The sequence below is a fragment of the Sceloporus occidentalis genome, unplaced genomic scaffold (genome assembly GCF_023333645.1).
Source record: "Sceloporus occidentalis isolate IW3139 unplaced genomic scaffold, rSceOcc1.0.p SCAF_5, whole genome shotgun sequence".
NCBI classification, from domain to species: Eukaryota; Metazoa; Chordata; class Lepidosauria; order Squamata; family Phrynosomatidae; genus Sceloporus; species Sceloporus occidentalis.
Genome location: NW_028316985.1, coordinates 80,675,232 through 80,692,752, shown reverse-complemented (window position 1 = coordinate 80,692,752; position 17,521 = coordinate 80,675,232). Strand labels below are relative to the sequence as shown.

General features: G+C 39.4%; 1 protein-coding gene across 8 annotated transcripts in view; it reads left to right on the top strand.

The window, feature by feature from the left end:
- KIF21A (kinesin family member 21A) overlaps positions 1–17,521 on the top strand; it is a 118,348-nt gene that overhangs the window by 98,851 nt on the left and 1,976 nt on the right. For all 8 annotated transcript variants that reach the window (XM_089524490.1, XM_089524488.1, XM_089524487.1 and 5 more), the window contains 6 exons: positions 6,651–6,787; positions 8,647–8,827; positions 9,965–10,129; positions 10,914–11,031; positions 13,008–13,178; positions 14,663–14,862. In XM_089524490.1, coding sequence (XP_089380616.1) covers positions 6,651–6,787; positions 8,647–8,827; positions 9,965–10,129; positions 10,914–11,031; positions 13,008–13,178; positions 14,663–14,862 — 972 coding nt within the window. The remainder of the gene's footprint in view (positions 1–6,650; positions 6,788–8,646; positions 8,828–9,964; positions 10,130–10,913; positions 11,032–13,007; positions 13,179–14,662; positions 14,863–17,521) is intronic.

Below are 17,521 nucleotides of genomic sequence, written 5' to 3'. Positions count from 1 at the left end.
ATCCATGGATCTTCTGTATCGTTTTACTTTTGGGGATTTTTTTTTTTAAATGAAAGCATTGACATATTTCATTTGTGTGGCTTTCCTCCTCATTAGTCCAGCATGCGCACAAGAATGTTTTGGAGTGATGTTTTAATTTTATCTTATTTTTTGTTTGTTTGGTTAATGTACATCTTTTTGGTGTTTGTTAAATAAATCTACGACAAACATTATATTAGAGATGATTGGTTGATATACAATTTGTTGTCCTCAGTATGCTTTGCTGATAGCAAAATAACTATAATGAACTGTGTGGTGAAATCAGTTTTAGTTTATAAACATCTGTGGTTTTACTGTAGAGATGCTCATAGGAAAAAGTATGGGAGAGGAATTCACTGGAGGAAAGCAAAAAGCATTGAGTAAAGATAACTAGTTTTTCTCCCATACAGATTATTAAGCATGTATCAAAGAAAGAAAGGGAAGGGAAAGATGTACCTGGAGCTCTTGCCTAGAGCAGTTTTTAAATTCATTTTAACTAAGGAAGAAGCATCCATGTGTGCATCCCTTCACAGATACATCAGTGCTCCTTCTTTTGGAAGTAATGGGGGCAGCCCATATGTACATAATGTCTGTACATGTCCATCTGACCTTATACAGTTTTCTCTATATTTCAGTGAATGCCACCTTAGTGCACCTGTTAATGCTTGATAGTATGTTAGGCTTGTAAATCTATCTCTAGCACAGTCATTTGCATTTGTTTTTAAACTAATTAAACTGCAGATTAGTCACCTAGCTTGTCAAATACCCCTTTCAAGGATTTCTTTCATGTCTCTTCTGCTATGCCTCCTGAGACTTTTACTGAACTGCTTTACTCTTATCTTTATTTCTGATAACTTTCTTTTCACTGTACACAGTGATTCTACTGTCGTCTTTTGAAAAACAAAACTAGGCATTCTGTTGGTCTGCCAGTCTTTATTTGTATTTGAAAAAGCATGAGTTTGCAAGAGATGCCGCTTACAAATAAAAATCCCTGCCATTCTTTTCATAATAAAGATAAGCTGGGAGCCAAAATCTGACTATTTCATATTCTGCCCTCCTCAGAGTCTGGGCTTCTGGGTGTCATAGATGAAAAAGTAAACTTTGCAAGCACTGATCCACCCACTGTGCAACTGTTAAGCCCTCTGAGTGTGAGCTGTGGAAAACACTCTTTAAGCCGCTTACAAATAAAAATCCCTGCCATTCTTTTCATAATAAAGATAAGCTGTTTTTAATCTTCAGTCTATGGAAGAATTTAAGGTAATGTTTTTCTCAAGTGGGATAATATATTTTAACTGTGGCTTACATACTATCTAGCTTACTGTTAACTAGTCAAACTACTAATTAGTTAAGTTGTAATATCATCTCTTATAGTTCCTTTTATTCTTAGAGGAAACCAGAGTTGCATGTGGTTCACAAGTTAATTTTGTTCTTCTAACTTCAGTCAATCTAGACATCCACACCCATTTATACTTCCATTTCTGTGAATGCAAAGGCTTTACACAGTAATTTTATTACACCAGTTTTCTGCATAAGAACAACTTGAAACTTGACCTTTCAATAACCAAAGGTATTCTGTTAGACAGAGAACCAGCTTTTAGTCCTTCGTTTTAATATGACAAAGCTATTCCTGTGTTTATTTGCAACATTTGCCTACATATTTCTATCCTGTGAGGTAGTTAGGACAGTGTACACCAGAAACATAGAACCCTCACTTGGGAGATTATCGCACTGCGTTCTGAGAACGTTCCTATCATCACGTGATGAGAACGTTCCTGGAACAGATATTACCTCATTAGTAAACTAGAACGTGATCAGAACGTGATCAGAACTGCATTTTACCGCACAGCGATTCCTGAAACCGTTCCGAGAACATATTCCACCAAGGCCGCCTCCGTCTCCTGATTGGCTGAAAGAATGACAGGCAGGGAGGCAGGAAAGCAAGCAGGCGAGCGACTGCAGTGAGGGAAGGGGTGTGTGTGAGAGAGAGGGGGGGGGAAAGGAGGAGGGAGGGAAGGGAGGGAAGAAGGAGGGATCGGGAGGAAGGCAGGGAGAAAGAGAAATGGGGAGAGATGAGCCTTGCAAGTTACATCCCAAACCTCCTTTGCAAGGCTGGGAAGAAGGAGGAGCTCCATGCAGGTCTCTTCAAGCCGAAGGAAAGCAAGTTGCCAGGAAGGGGACTGGGCCAAGGGCAGAGCCCCGGCAGCCATAGCAGCTCTTTAAACCGGTTAGAAAAGAAGAGTCCTCTGCTGTCATCCCAATTCCCCATTTTGGCTGCTTGTCAGCCTTTTGCCTCCTGTGTGTGCGCGCATGTAATGTGTGCCTTCATAGAATCATAGAATCATAGAGTTGGAAGAGACCACAAGGGCCATCCAGTCCAACCCCATTCTGCCATGCAGGAAATCACAATCAAAGCATCCCCAACAGATGGCCATCCAGCCTCTGCTTAAAGACCTCCAAGGAAGGAGACTCCACTACACTCTGAGGAAAGAGTGTGTTCCACTGTCGAACAGCCCTTACTCTCAGGAAGTTCCTCCTAATATTGAAGTGGGATCTCTTTTCCTGGAGCTTGCATCCATTGCTCTGGGTCCTAGTCTCTGGAGCAGCAGAAAACAAGCTTGCTCCCTCATCAATGTGACATCCCTTCAAATATTTAAACAGGGCTATCATATCACCTCTTAATCTTCTCTTCTCCAGGCTAAACATCCCCAGCTCCCTAAGTCGTTCCTTGTAGGGCATGGTTTCCAGACCTTTCACCATTTTAGTCGCCCTCCTTTGGACACGCTCCTTTTTGAATTGTGGTGCCCAGAACTGGACACAATATTCCAGGTGGGGCCTGTGAGCTTCCCTCCCCGCTTTAATTCTTGTCTGGCTCTTTGCTATGGAATTCTGGGAGTTGTTTGCTTGCTTTTGTGTGTTGCTCCAAACAGAGGAGCTTTTGTGGGTTCCTTCCTGGAGGGAAGGAGGAGAAGGTCCTGGGCATCCCTGCCATCCTTGCCTCCTGCAGGCTGCCAGCACAGGAGCCCTGCTGGACATGACACTAGAGGCCCCCGCAGAAGCAGCCAGACCCTCTCCCTCTTGCTCTCTGCTCTGGCCCCCCTGTTTCCCTCTCTCTTTCTCTCTCTTTCCCTTCTTTCCTCTTCTCTCACTTGTCCCAACTTTCCTCCCTTCCCTCCCTCCTTCTTTCCCCCCTCACACACACACACCTTCCCTCACTGCAGTCGCTCGCCTGCCTGCCTCCCTCCCTGCCTGTCATTCTTTCAGCCAATCAGGAGACGGAGGAATGAGAGAACGGATTTGAGAACAGATAAGAATACCGCACACACCTCTGTTGGAACGTTCTCATCACGTTTCAGCTCTCTGGGAACACATTCATATCTGTACCCTCCTGGAACACATTTGGAATACATTTAAACGTTCTGAGTACCCGATTGGAACACATACGTGCGGTATACTCAAATGCGTTCCGTTCTCATCACGTGATGAGAACGTTCTCAGAACGCAGTGCAATAATCTCCTTGGTTAGCAAACAGAACATCAAGATCCATATCAAAAGCCAGAACTGTTTCCAGCCATTAATATTATCACAAAATCAACAGAAATAGTGACGTAAAGTGTCAGACACAAATAGAAATGATTTCCTTCCTTCATTCCCCACACTTGCTCCTGCACAGCTATAAATAGAAATATTGCAATGGTATTCTTTGTTCCAATGTAACACCACCTCCAGGTGTTGAAATCCAGGAGAATGCACCTTAACAGAAAGACCTTGCCTAGGTTGTAGAAGCCGTTGAGACTTGTAGTAGATCTCTCCTCCTTGTCAGTGAATTCGAAAGAAGGGGGTATGTAAGAGAAAAGGTCCTACTTGTAACTGTAGGAAATGTCTATTAGGCAAAGAATGGATAGAGCAGAGCCTCAAAGCAAATCTTGAAGGATAGGATGACTTCTCATACAAATGACTCCACAGAAAACTGAACTAAGGGAGCCAACATGTGGTTACATTGTCACCAGCTTAGAAATTAATGTGCAAATCATCCATGAATAGTTTAAAATGAAGGTGTCATTTCAATTGATTTTTAGACAATTGCTTCTGGCCAAGATTCTGCTGAATGCCAGCAGAACAGAAAGTCCCATCAATATAGTAACAGGGAATTGCTTCTGCTTGGTGTTTTACTGTTCCCATGTGGTTTCCACTTTCACAACAAGGTCCTAGATGCTGCATTGCAAAAGTGGCAAAAATGTCAAAGTACTCATGCTGTGATCCATTGCGTGATCAGTTTAACGTACTAGACTCCTGGCAAAAAATTCCTGTATCTTGTAACATTCTGCTTTGGCCAGACCAGTTTTTTGTTTCTAATACTGTATGATTAATGCTTTCCTCAAATGTGTGAAGTGTATGGATGTATAGATGGTGTGTGTGTGCGTGTGTGCACGCGCCTTCAAGTTGCCTGTCAATATATGGTGATCCCATGAATTGAATAGGTTTTTTTTAGGCAAGGAATACAGTGGGCCCTTGGTATCTGCTGGGGTTTGGTTCAAGGATCCCCACCCCCCATGGATACCAAAATTTATAGATGCTCAAATGCTATTAAATATAATGGCATAGTAAAATAATGTCTCTGATCTAAAATGGCAAAATCAAAGTTTCCTTTATATATTTTTTGAATATTTTCAAGCAATGGATGGTTGAATGTGTGGATGAAGAATCCATGGTTATGGAAGGCCATCTGTACTTAGAGGTGGTTTTGCCAGTTTCTTCTTCTGAAATATAGCCTACTGCACCTCATATACATTAGCAGTCTCTAGAGCTGACCCTGCTTAGCATCTAAGATAAGACAGGATCGGGTCCCTTTAGGAAATTTAAGCCTGCATAGATGTTACAGATATTTATTTATCTAGTTTACAATTCATTTTTCTAATTTGTAGTAATTGCCTTCAATTCTAATATTTTTGAAAAGTTTACCATTGCTCCTATATTTTTTCTTCCCATCGTCATCATCATCATCATCATTATCATAATAATCTAATAAAACATCTCATCACTTTACTACAGGGATGGGAATTGTATGCCCTGTGAGATACTTTTGAAGTCTAAATCCCATCATTCCTCATAATGGGCAGGCGATGGATATTGCAGCTAAAGAACACCTTGATGGCTACACAATTCCCAGTGATGGCAGTTGAAAGACAGAATGCTCCAGATCATTGATAGATGTATTTTTCCAAGGGTTTTCCCAATATATTTTCCAGATCATTGATATAATTCAAAATAGTTTATCTTTAGATCTTTGTAGTTCAAGTGGCAAGTCTCACATAAATCATCATGAAGCTTTGGGATTCTTCTGGCATTAACAGTTCCAGAATATGAGCTCCATCTAAGCAAATGTTATATTCACAAAGGATGCTACAGGTGTCTTTTGACCTGAATATTGAATAATACAGAAAATGATTAATTCAGAATCCCACATATATTGCAATCTCTCCATCTCTCTCTCCTCTCTCTCTCTCTCTATACACACACACACACACACACACACACACACACACACACCACACAGACAGAATAATTAAAAAAGAATGGTGCAAAAACCAAATAAGGAGAACTTTACTTTTGCACCATTATTTGTTAATCATCCTGTATATATGCTTAGTAGATTGTATCCTGTGGTCTTCCTTTGCTGGTGGAAGGCTTTTCCATTCGAAACTCACCCATCAGAGACTTCAGTCTCAGCAGAAGTGAAAGGGAGACATTTTTTACTTTCCTGTTCCAGCCTGTTGTGCCAATGCTACTCTGAAGGGTCTCTGGAGCAAATGGTGGGGGAGGCATAGATGAGAAGAATCTGCAACATTCATGTCATGTCAACCATTTCCACTGAAGTGAGGTTCTACTGGGTCAAAGATCCTTCCAACAGTGGGAGGGACACTGCCATATGGAAGCTGAAGAATCTAAAGTTTGCTTGTAATAACATCTAAATATAATTTTGTTGTTTTGTCTCAAATACCATTTTGTAGTATCATAAACGGCTTAAAATGTTAGTGTTGTGTCAAATTTCTCTTGCTGTAGGATTGCCAGGTTCTTTATTCTATGTATAAGAGCAGAGCAGTTTGTTATAGAACTCCGAATGAAATTGGTGAAGTATATGTAAAACAGCTAGTAGATGTGTGCCATGAAAATCTTTGTGCTCCACTATGTTGCTTATTTTAAAAAATCCACCTACGAAGCCTCCTAGCACCAGTATACTTCCTTTATCAATGGAGAAGAGTAACATAAATTATGCTGTGATGTAGCTAGAAAGTAGAACATATTGTTAACATGCAAAAAAGCTAGTGCTTAATAGCATATATGTAGGTATACAGAAAAGATATCCAGGGGTAGCTGTGTTGGCTATACAGCAAAGTATAATAATATCCAAAATCCACAAAACTTTGATAAGTTTGTTGGGCCAATCAAAATGCAAAAATACATGATGCAAGCTTTCGAAGCTCCATGGGCTTCTTTATCAGGCAAATGTGTTAAAAATCTGTAGATTTACAGGAAATAAAATTGGTGGGTTGGGAGGAGGAAGAATGGCATATTATGGTGAAATGTCTTGGCATATGTCCTAATTCAAAGTATTTTTTGTTTCCTTCTGTAGAGGCATAATCAACCCATTCTCTTCTTCAAAATCTGTCCGCACTTCTCCAATTCAATGCATCCATATTGCTGAGGGCCATACAAAGGCTGTGCTTTGTGTTGATTGTACTGATGATCTCCTCTTCACTGGATCAAAAGGTTTGACATGTTTCTTGTTGATGTATGCATATATGATTATATGTGTGCATATTCCCTCCACATGCACATTTGTCATTCACCTTTGTGGTATTAGTTGGAGACTTGCATGCATTCATGACCTGTTACAGATATTCCCTCTCATCTGGTCATATTGCCTGTCATCTGCCCATTCAAGGTGATTAGAAAGCTCATGTTTGGAGTAAGAAGTGACAGCAGGAAAATTAGCCACCATAGATGCTGTTTAAATGTCAGTGGCAATGCAAGATACATACACGACATAAAAACATCAATGATCTTCATAAAATTTAAATTGAAATGTTAGTGTCCCTAAGAGCTAAATAATTGCAGTGTTAACTTGGGCATGTTTCAGACCACTCTTTACAACCACTAACATCAGAGTAGGAACAATGTGGCTCATCAGTATTTTCTCAGCCCTGAATTGACCTATTTCAGATGGGAGGGAGGCAGATTAAGGACCAAAAACACTCCAGTTTGAGGCCACTTTAACCGTCCTGGATGAGTGCTAGGGAATCCTGGGAATTGTAGTTTATTGTGTGGTATCAGAGCGCTCTGGCAGAGAAGGCTAAATGTTTCACAAACTACAGTTTCAGAATTCTATAACATTCAGCCATGGCAGTTAAAATGGTGCCAAACTGGATTATTTCTGCAATGTAGATGTAGCTGTAGTGATTCCACCCCATCCTCCCAAAACCTTTTACGTGCTTTAGTATGAATACAAGTTCTGTGGAGCCTAGTGATAAGAACAGATTTATAGTTTGGGGTTACTTACAGGTCCACTGTTATCCTAGTGACCCAAGGCTCTTTATAACTTTACACCTTTTACAGCTTAGGCTGACCCATCACCTGTGTCCCACCAGGACAGAGAGAACCTGGCTTCTGGGATCCACAATCTGGTTCTCTCCCATTTAGATTGGTGGAATAGGTTTTATATAGAGCTGCTTTTGAAGACATTCCAGAAAGCTCAGTTAGTATTAAATATGGCTGTAAAAATATTCACTGGAATTGGGAATTGTGATAGTGTGATACCAGTGTTGTACTATTCAGAGGCTCTCAGTTTGATTCAGTAACCAATTAAAAATGCCTTTTTTAAAAAAATCTCAGGAAGCCATTTCTTGACATGGGGAAATAGTATCTGGAGGAGTAATCATATTTCCCCATACTCTGAAATTATAATCAGAGAGTTGCATACTGAGATGTACTGAATGTCTATTACTGGTGGGCCTTCCCTCTGGTTGCTCCCAAGCTATCAAATACCTTTTGTAGAGGAATCTTCCTGGCATGTATTCTAGAATGTTTTTGGCTGTATCTGCACTGCAGAAATAATTCAGTTTGACACCACTGTAAGTGTCATGGCTTTATCCTGTGCAATCCTGAGATCTGTAGTTTTTCATGGACCAGAGCTCCCTGGCAGAGAGGGCTAAATTTCTCACAAAACTACAAATCTCAGACTTTATATGTTGAGCCATGGCAGTTAAAAGAGTATCAAACTGCATTAGTTCTGTGGTGCAGATGCAGCCTGAGTCCCTCAGCAAAAGAAAGTGTGCGTATATATAAAAAATCATTGTATGTGTATTCTTTTTGCTTCTTGTTGCATTTTAGCTATTAGTTGCTATCTGTTATGTTTTAATCTTTCTGCTATTTTTTCAGTGGCTTTTGGTATGACTTTGGAAGTTGTTCATATGTATGTGGATTTTATTGGATATTGGTGTTTCATGTGTCTTTATGCATGCTCTTTGGAAGAATTTGTTAAAGAGAAACTAACAATATGCAGATGAATGAATGAGTTTTGTATTGCTTACATTTTAAGCTTATTATTCTTGTCCTTTCCTTCTTTTTAGATCGCACTTGTAAAGTATGGAATTTGGTAACTGGACAAGAAATAATGTCTCTGGGTGGTCACCCCAACAATGTTGTATCTGTAAAATACTGTAATTATACTAGCTTGGTCTTCACAGTCTCAACATCTTATATTAAGGTGTGGGACATCCGTGATTCTGCTAAGTGTATTCGGACACTCACGTAAGTTGGCACTCTAAATGGCAAATCTTAAATGTGATTAAAATTAAAATGTTGTAGTCCTAGAAAACTGCAAAAGGAGAGCTTTAATTTGAATGGTTTTATTGTTTGCATTTGGTGATTTATTAACAACCACAGTTTCTAGAGGGTTTTTTTTTTTTTTGGGGGGGGGGTAGAAGTAAAGTAGCATAAAAATGCAGTGAGGCAATGCTTTTCACCATTTCAGTGACCAGATGTTTTGGGCCAGCTCCCAGAAGCCCTAGCCAGCATGGCCAATAATCAAGAGTTCTAGAAGTTGAAATACAAATCAAATGTAGGACCATAGGTTAAGAACCATTGCAGAAAATCAATCAATCTGTGTTTTTTTAAAAACCAAAACCAAAACAAAACCTAGCGGCACATAAATAATATTACTCTTGTTGTTTCAGCCGTTGCCACCCACTGATAAAACCAAACAAAAACAGAGCATATTCTGTACCATTGAGTTATGGTTCTAGTGGTGGCTGTAGGCTGTGATGTAGGGTGGGTGGTGCATCTCTGTTGTGCTTCAGTCTGAAGTTTAAAGGAACTATAAATGCCGTGACCCTATTTTAAATATAGGGCCCAGTGCTCTGGGTAGCTCCTTCGACGTTTGGGCTGAAACCTGGAATGCCTTTATTGCACCATCTCTGGGTTCTCCATCTCAAATGGCAGAGAGAGTAGACTCAGTATTACTGAGTTTTATTCCACATATTGCTATCTTTCAGTCTATATACATCCTGCATTGCTTCAATCCACATATAGATATCAGGCTTCTCCATTTTTCTCCATTTTTAGAAGTATTTTTATTTTGAGACCTCTGAAAATTAATTGGTAATACATATGTGAATTTTGCTGCAAATTGGAAACGTCAATAGATGGTAAAGAAATATTGGTCAGAACTATTTTAAATCTCTCATTTATCCTTTAACATGCAGTGGTGCTCATTAGCAGTTTACTTTTCCCCAGTTACCTGATTAGAATTTAATTGAGCAACACACACAAGCACACAAACCTAGATGGCATTCAAATTCAAATGTGTTTATGAGAGGGCATTGCAAAGCTTCTTCCTTTTATAGAATTTTAATTTCTTTCTTGGTTTTTCTCTTCTGTAAACTAAAGGTCTTCAGGCCAGGTGATGCCTGGTGATGCTTGCTCTGGGAGTACCAATAGGACAGTGACAATACCAGCTGGAGAGAACCAGATAAATCAGATAGCCCTAAATCCAACAGGCACTTTTCTGTATGCAGCTGCAGGAAATGCAGTGAGAATGTGGGACCTTAAGAGGTAAAGCTTTGCAAGTTATGTACTGAGTGTGCAGTTACTGATGGATAATTTTGTATGCCTAGTTTAGGAGCTTCTGTGGATGCAGCCTACACTCTAGGATTCCCCCAGCTGAGAGCCTCACAATAATTCATGCTGGGGTTGCGATTTCAAGGGTGTGGGCCATATGGATATCTTTCTCATGTTTTTGCCATGGAAACTAATGGTTGACAGTTTCTTGCCATGGCCCTTTGAGCCATGTGGGACAGCTGTAGGTCTCTTCTATCTTGGTGGTACTTCGTTTGGGAATTGTTTTGGTGTTGAGAATGAGGAGATGCTCAACTACAAACTATAAGCTGAGATGCTGTGACTCTAGGTGTTGCTCTTAACATTGGCACACAATGCTGTCTATTCTATGGAGCTGCAGGCTGCATCTACTAAACTGCTTATTTTTAAGAGCAATTTTGGTGTGTGAATTACTGCCTTTCCTAATTGGGGATACTGGTGTCTGTAGACCTCTGAATTAAGACCTACAGAAGGCCCCCCATTCATGGAAAACATACCATTTCTAGTCTTATATTTACAGCTGATAGCTTCACAATACTGGATGATTTCTGTGACTGGCTTGGTCAAACCAGGCTTGCCCAGCTCCTCCCTTCACAGCCTGCTCACCCAAACTGTTATCTGCAGGGATCAAATTTTGACATTGATTCTGAAAAATGGGTTGAGGAGATATTCTGTTCAGAATAATTAAAACTAATATTCTTGTATCTCTGTGTGACCCCACCTGTATCTGCTCTTCTTCTAGATTTCAGTCCACTGGAAAACTAACTGGTCACCTGGGCCCTGTTATGTGCCTTACAGTAGACCGCATTTCTAATGGACAAGATCTGATCATTACTGGCTCAAAGGACCATTATATAAAGGTATTTTCTCCGCTGTGTTTTGTTATTTTGTTATATAAAGCAGGCTTTAAGAATGAACTGTGGTTTGGTCTTTCACTTGTGGAGAGAGACAGAGCAGTCAGATACATATTTACTTAGAAAGTAAGTCCCATTCATTTGATTAATTTATTTTTAAATGTTTATTTAACAAATTCATTGACAACAGTCAAAGCAGAAGATCAAATACATGACATATAATAAGAATGGAAAATACATTAGAGACTTATGCTTAAGATGAGACATAAGAGGTATCAGCACACCAAAAAACATCCTTCCAGAAGTGAGTTTGATAGATAGTTAAAAACAAAAAACTGGCATTATTATGGATTATGGAGACCAAGATGTGATAAAAGCCTCACTACCAACAAGTCTTTTTATCGCTCAAGACCAGTCTCTATCTTGAGATTTGTATTGTTAAGACTGTTTCCCATACATGTTTCACATCCAGTCTATCACCATAAGTTGAGCTTATTAACCATTTATAAATTTTGGCCTCAGTTCCTTTTGAAAGTTTATCAGTTTCAATATACAGTGGTGCCTCGGGTTACGAAATTAATTCGTTCCGCTGTCAATTTCGTAACCCGAAAGGCTTTCGCAAGCCGAATTCCCATAGGCGCTAATGGGGAAAAGCCGCGATTTGGTGTGAAATCGCGCCGAAAAGCACCAAAAGTTTTTCGTAACCCGAAAAAAACTTTCTTAACCCGGAACAATGTTTTCCAATGGGATTTTTTCATATCCCGAAAATTTCGTAACCTGGGTATTTCGTATCCCGAGGTACCACTGTATAGTGATTCAAAAGTAGTCATGTAGTCCCTCCTATAATCTCCATGCAATGTAAACTGGATTTTTACCAGCCTCCCAGATTAGCTCCTGAAAAATTGCAGGTAGGAGCGAAAGTAATTCTCTCTCAGTTCCTTTAATGCATCTGCTTCCATCAGAAGAAATGTTCTGGTTTTAGAAATATTCAGAATGTTACTTCTAGCTGATTTTTGAAACATGTATATAGACTTTATAATGTCACATAATTAGTACCACATGGATAAGTGGTGGTAAATTACCTTGTGATCTTTCACTGGAGTACTTTGGCATAATTGCCTCGGTGTCCTTTTAAATCTGCTCATCAGCTGATTGTTGGTTACCCTTGTAAAATAAGAAACTTTTTAAAAATGTGGAAAATGTCAGCACCGTCTTTCTACCAGTGGCAGCTGGTGATTACCGTGCCTGTGAGTTGGTGAAATCTTCTCCAGTCCGAAAGTTTAAGAGGCCCTGTTTTGAGAATAGGCTCAGCACCTTGGATAGCTCTTTTAAATTTTAGATTTGAAACAGTTTCACTTCCCTATTCCCAGGATGGAAACTACCAGTGGCCACCCTTTTTGCCATATGATGTTCATTCTTCCTGAGACTATGGTAATGAGTTCTGTCAAAAAATGTTGTTTTTCTGACAAATATAAAATCGATCATTTAAGATGCAGAGGCATTCATAAATAAATAATTGCTGGATTCTTTATTTCAAATTAGATTCTGTGATGTATTAAAATCGTGAGGTATTAAAATCAGGGAGACAAGTGCTTTGAGTGTTTGACTATGACTCTGGAGACCAGGGTTTGAATCCTGGCTCTGCCGTATAACCATCCTGATTTCATCCTGTTATGTGACCTTGGGCAAGTCACACTCTCTCAGCCTCAGAGGACAGAGGCAAACCACTCTGAAGAAGCCTGCCAAAGAAAGATCTGCCCTTGGGTTGCCGTAAGTCAGAAACAATTTGAAAACACACAAAAACAAATATTAAAATCAACTAGTGATTGGTACTGGTACACTATCCCAAGTATTTTGTAGGTGTTAGTGCAAGGCCACCTTGTTATCTGACAATATTGGATAAAGATTCACACTTCATGTTTTATTCACTGCTACTTAAGATCATTCCACTGATATATAAAAATGCATTTCTGCTATTCTAGATGTTTGATGTAACTGAAGGAGCTCTTGGAACTGTAGGCCCCACACACAACTTTGAACCTCCTCATTATGATGGCATTGAAGCTCTTACTATTATGGGAGACAACCTTTTCAGTGGATCCAGAGATAATGGAATCAAAAAGTGGGATTTGGCTCAAAAAGACCTCATTCAGGTAAGGAAAATTCAAGGGGATGTTCAGACACATAAACTCGGTGAAAGTGGGGTTCCCAGGAATCTCATTTTGTATGGGATACCCTATCTTTGGGAGCTAAACACCCCACCCCAATACAGGATTGTCCCAAATCCCCATATTTTTTTATCCAGTACAAGGAGGAGGAGGAGGAGGAGGTGCTTACCATGCTCAGTACAGGACAGATTGATGTTTAGGGGTTTTGGTAAAGAGAAAAAATTTCCCCAAATTGCATATCAAAATTTCACTTTTTCAACTCTTCAGGAGTGAGTGGCATGTAAGTCAGGCCTATGTAAGATCCATTTTGTGAGTAGAGGGCCTCTTAAAGGAATTCTGGGCTCCAGAGATAGCTTCACTATTTCAGAAACCAAGAAGCCTGAGGAGAAGTCCTCTTCTTGCAAGATCTAAGATTATATAGGCCTGCCTCATATGTTCTGGCTGGTCTTGAGGTGGCCTAGTAACCAAGTGGATTCTCCTATATTATTTTCTGGAAAATCTGGCAACACTATGTGAATCAGACCTATATTACAATACAAATGGTGTATTTTTTGTGATTATATGTGCTGTGTTCATGCAGTAGAACTTTTCGTCAAATATTAGAGATAGGCACCAGCTCTTTAAACGCATATTCAGATATACACACTGCTCAGTATATCTCTTAATAATTCTCTAATTTGCATTGTTCATATCTGATGATTATATTTATAACTGAAAGACTGTTGAAGAAATATGAATAGTAACTCATCCACCACATTCGTAGAAATTATGGGGAAATTACTTGAAGCCATACAGCTAAATGTATGAATTTCCCTGTGGTTCATATTTTTTCACATACTTTCCCACCATACAGCATTGTGTCTCATAGTAGAGAAAAGCAAGATATAAATTCTATACATGTTTTTTTGAAACAAACTATTGTAAATGCTCCCGCACTAGGACTGCACTGGGTGACACCATCAAATGGGATGATACTGGACAGCACCAAGATGTCCAAAAGGTCCTCCCCCAGAAAGATAGGAGGGACTCTTCTTGATGTGCCACTCCCCTTTGGGGAGGTGAGGATGGTGGTGAAGCTGTGGACCTCTCTCTACTCCCTGCTCTGACATCCTCCCTGTCCCAATTTGTTTGGTTCCTTTCTGCCGTTATCTGGGGTGGTGGGCGAGGGTGAGCTGTTTGCTGTGACTTCCTCTTTTCTTGAGGGTGGAGATCTTTTGTAATTAAAAAACTGTTATTGCTCAGGGTTGCATCCTGTCCTGGCTGTTTTGGCTGAGGAGGAATGGTGGCAATAGGATGCTGGGTTTCCTGGTGTTACACCTACCTTCCCATCTACATCCTAGTCCCAGGAGGTCTATGGGGGTGACACCATGAGTTAGTGCAGTGGGTGACACGAATCCTAGCGATGCCATTGACTGTCCCTGCTTATAGATGTTAGTTTTTCATTTTTAATTCTTCATTTCACTTTTCAGCAAGTTCCCAATGCCCACAAAGACTGGGTTTGTGCTCTTGGACTTGTGCCTGGTTCTCCTGTACTTCTCAGTGGCTGCCGTGGAGGCATTCTGAAGCTCTGGAATGTAGACACTTTTGCACCAATAAGTGAGCTGAAAGGGCATGACAGTCCTATTAATGCCATCTGTACCAACTCCAGCCAGATTTTTACTGCATCAGAGTGAGTTGTTTTAATGTTCTTTCCTTAAGTTTAATTTTTGAAATTCATTTTGAGATTCTAGATCACTTAGGTCACTGGTAAGTTTTCTAATGAATTGAGGTTTTCTCATAAACATTATAATAATAAAATATACAAATATGACGAAAAGGTTATTCAAGTTCTATTATTATGCAAAGGGATCCCACAGCACCTTTGACACTGCAAAAGAACTTGTAGCACAAGCTTTCATAGACTTTGTTTACATCATCAGATCCATGGAGTGAACTGGGCCTCAGTTCATACCATGCATCTAAGGAAGTAGATCAAGTCTATGAAAGATTATGCTACAATTTCGTAGTTACTCTCAAAAGGGCTGCAAGATCCCTTTGCCTCCTGTCTAGCACCACTATTTCTTGAATTCTAAGCTGTATTGTGTGTGTGTGTGTGTGTGTGTGTTTAAAAAATAGAGATTTTAATTACTTTCTAGCAAGTGCCAAAATTCAGAGCTCACAGTCTATGGCTGAAGCAGATAGTTAATGACCAATGATGTAGACCAGGAGTAGAAATCAGGCAGCCCTCTAGATGTTGGACTTCAACTCTCTGCAGCTCTAGTCAGCATAACCAATGGTGAAGCATGATGGGAGTTGTAATCCAACATCATCTGGAGGGTCACACAATTCCCACTCCTAATGTAGACTTTACATGGTGGGACATTAACTCTCACAGTTGACTCCCAAGGCTGCAAAATATATGTTCAGTTTCCCTCCCCCACCTTGTGAGAGCTTCTGCATTGGCATAAAGTAGAGATTTCATCCTGCATTCATCTTATTTTTTGTTTACACTTCCAGAATTCTTTAAGTTGAATGAATACATGAGAAATATATAGGCTGACCATGTACCATTTTATATGGGACGGCATAGCCCCCCCATATTTCCAGACAGTCCTGTCATTTTAATATAAATGTTGATTTTGTCCCGTTTTCAAGAGAAATGCCCTATTGTGTTATAAAAATGGTTTGAAGATCCCTGTTTGAAATTATGGTTGTCAAAAAAAATTGTGTCATGGAGTGTGAGAAGTTTTCTGATAACGTGTCGAAAGACCAAAATTTGGTGCGTAAGATTATTTCATTGGCAAATATTCATGGTGACATACAGTCCCCCTCTGCCTCTACCTAATTTTTGGTATGAGTTCTGTCACTGAAGAATAATTGTTAGCTCAAAATGTTCATGTAATAAAACTTTTGTTTTCATCTTGTTTTTTCATGAATACAGAATATGACATAAACCCATCCCATTGTTGTCTCAAGGAAATATGGCCAGCCTCGTATATACTTATTTGTTTCCAATTTTTCATTAGTGAAGTGTTGTTTTAGGTCCATTGGGAAGATGAGGTTTTTTATTGATGTTTTCTTGTTGCAATTGCCTTCTATGGGAAATGAAGTATAAAAATGAGTAAGAGTGATATGTGCAACAGATAACAGCTGATATGGGGCCTGATTGTCAAGTAGCCATTTATTTGTAGTTAGTGAACATTCATTTCTCAAGTAGAAGGAGCCAGTTTATGTAATATATTAGAAGATGATGACACATCTGTGTATACTAAAGCAACAGGAACATTGTACCTTTCTTAGTTATAAGTAAGCTTCTGAGTGCACAAAACCCTTCTGAAGAATAAACTTAAATGCTTGCTGTGTGAGCCTTTTATTTGGTTCTAATAAAGACATTGTTAGTATTACATTTGTTTTTCTCCCTTAATGGACCATCAAAGCTAATTGCAGTTTTTATCAGTAAATTGAAACTGGTGCTATTATAGTGTTCCCTACACTGAATGTAATGCTTACAAACTTCAACAAAATTAAGGGCTAAATCCAGTGTTATTCTTACTTGAAGTACACCCATTGACATCAAGAGGACTTAACCTATTTGTAAGAAATGCATTTTATTCATTTTAGTAGATTTAGTCTAGATAGGATTGCACTTGGATTTAGCTCTAGGTTTCAATAAATACTTGCAGGCCATGGAAGCTGGGATATTTTCTATATAAAGAGTTGACTGGTCTGATCCTCCACAGTTTTCCAATGTACAGTAAATAATGACACTGATGGAGGCAATGATACCTGATGTAAGGTAGAACTTTATAAAATAGTTTTAACATAAAGTAAAAATATTTTAACACAAAGCCAAGAAAACCAACTGTTCTTTATATGATGGACAAACGCATAGGAGATATTCCCATAACAAGAGCTGAAAATAATGAGTCCATGTGATGTGTGCCTCACTTCCAAGAAAAGTGAAGTCAGTAGAATTTCAGTTCTTAACTGTGTTGTTTGTTAAAATTAAATCCTGCTGTACTGCCCCCAAATGGGGTTCAAGGTGCCTAAAAATAAATGAAAACAAGTAATTTAAAATGTAAAGGTTAATCTTTCTTGGAGGAAGGACAGCAGGAAGAGGGTCAGCCCAGCGTTTCCTAGCAGAGAATACCAGAGCCTGGGAGACGCACCAAAAAGGTCCTCCCTTTTATCCCCACTAGCAGTTCCTCAAAAAGTGGTAGGATTGAGAGGAGACCTTCCCCTGAAGATCCTATCTGGCAAAATGGTTTGGTCAGCTTTTCTTGCTTCTTAGTTGTGGGTTTCATATTTAAAATAATTTTCTACTGCTTTATCATTTTAGCATATGATTA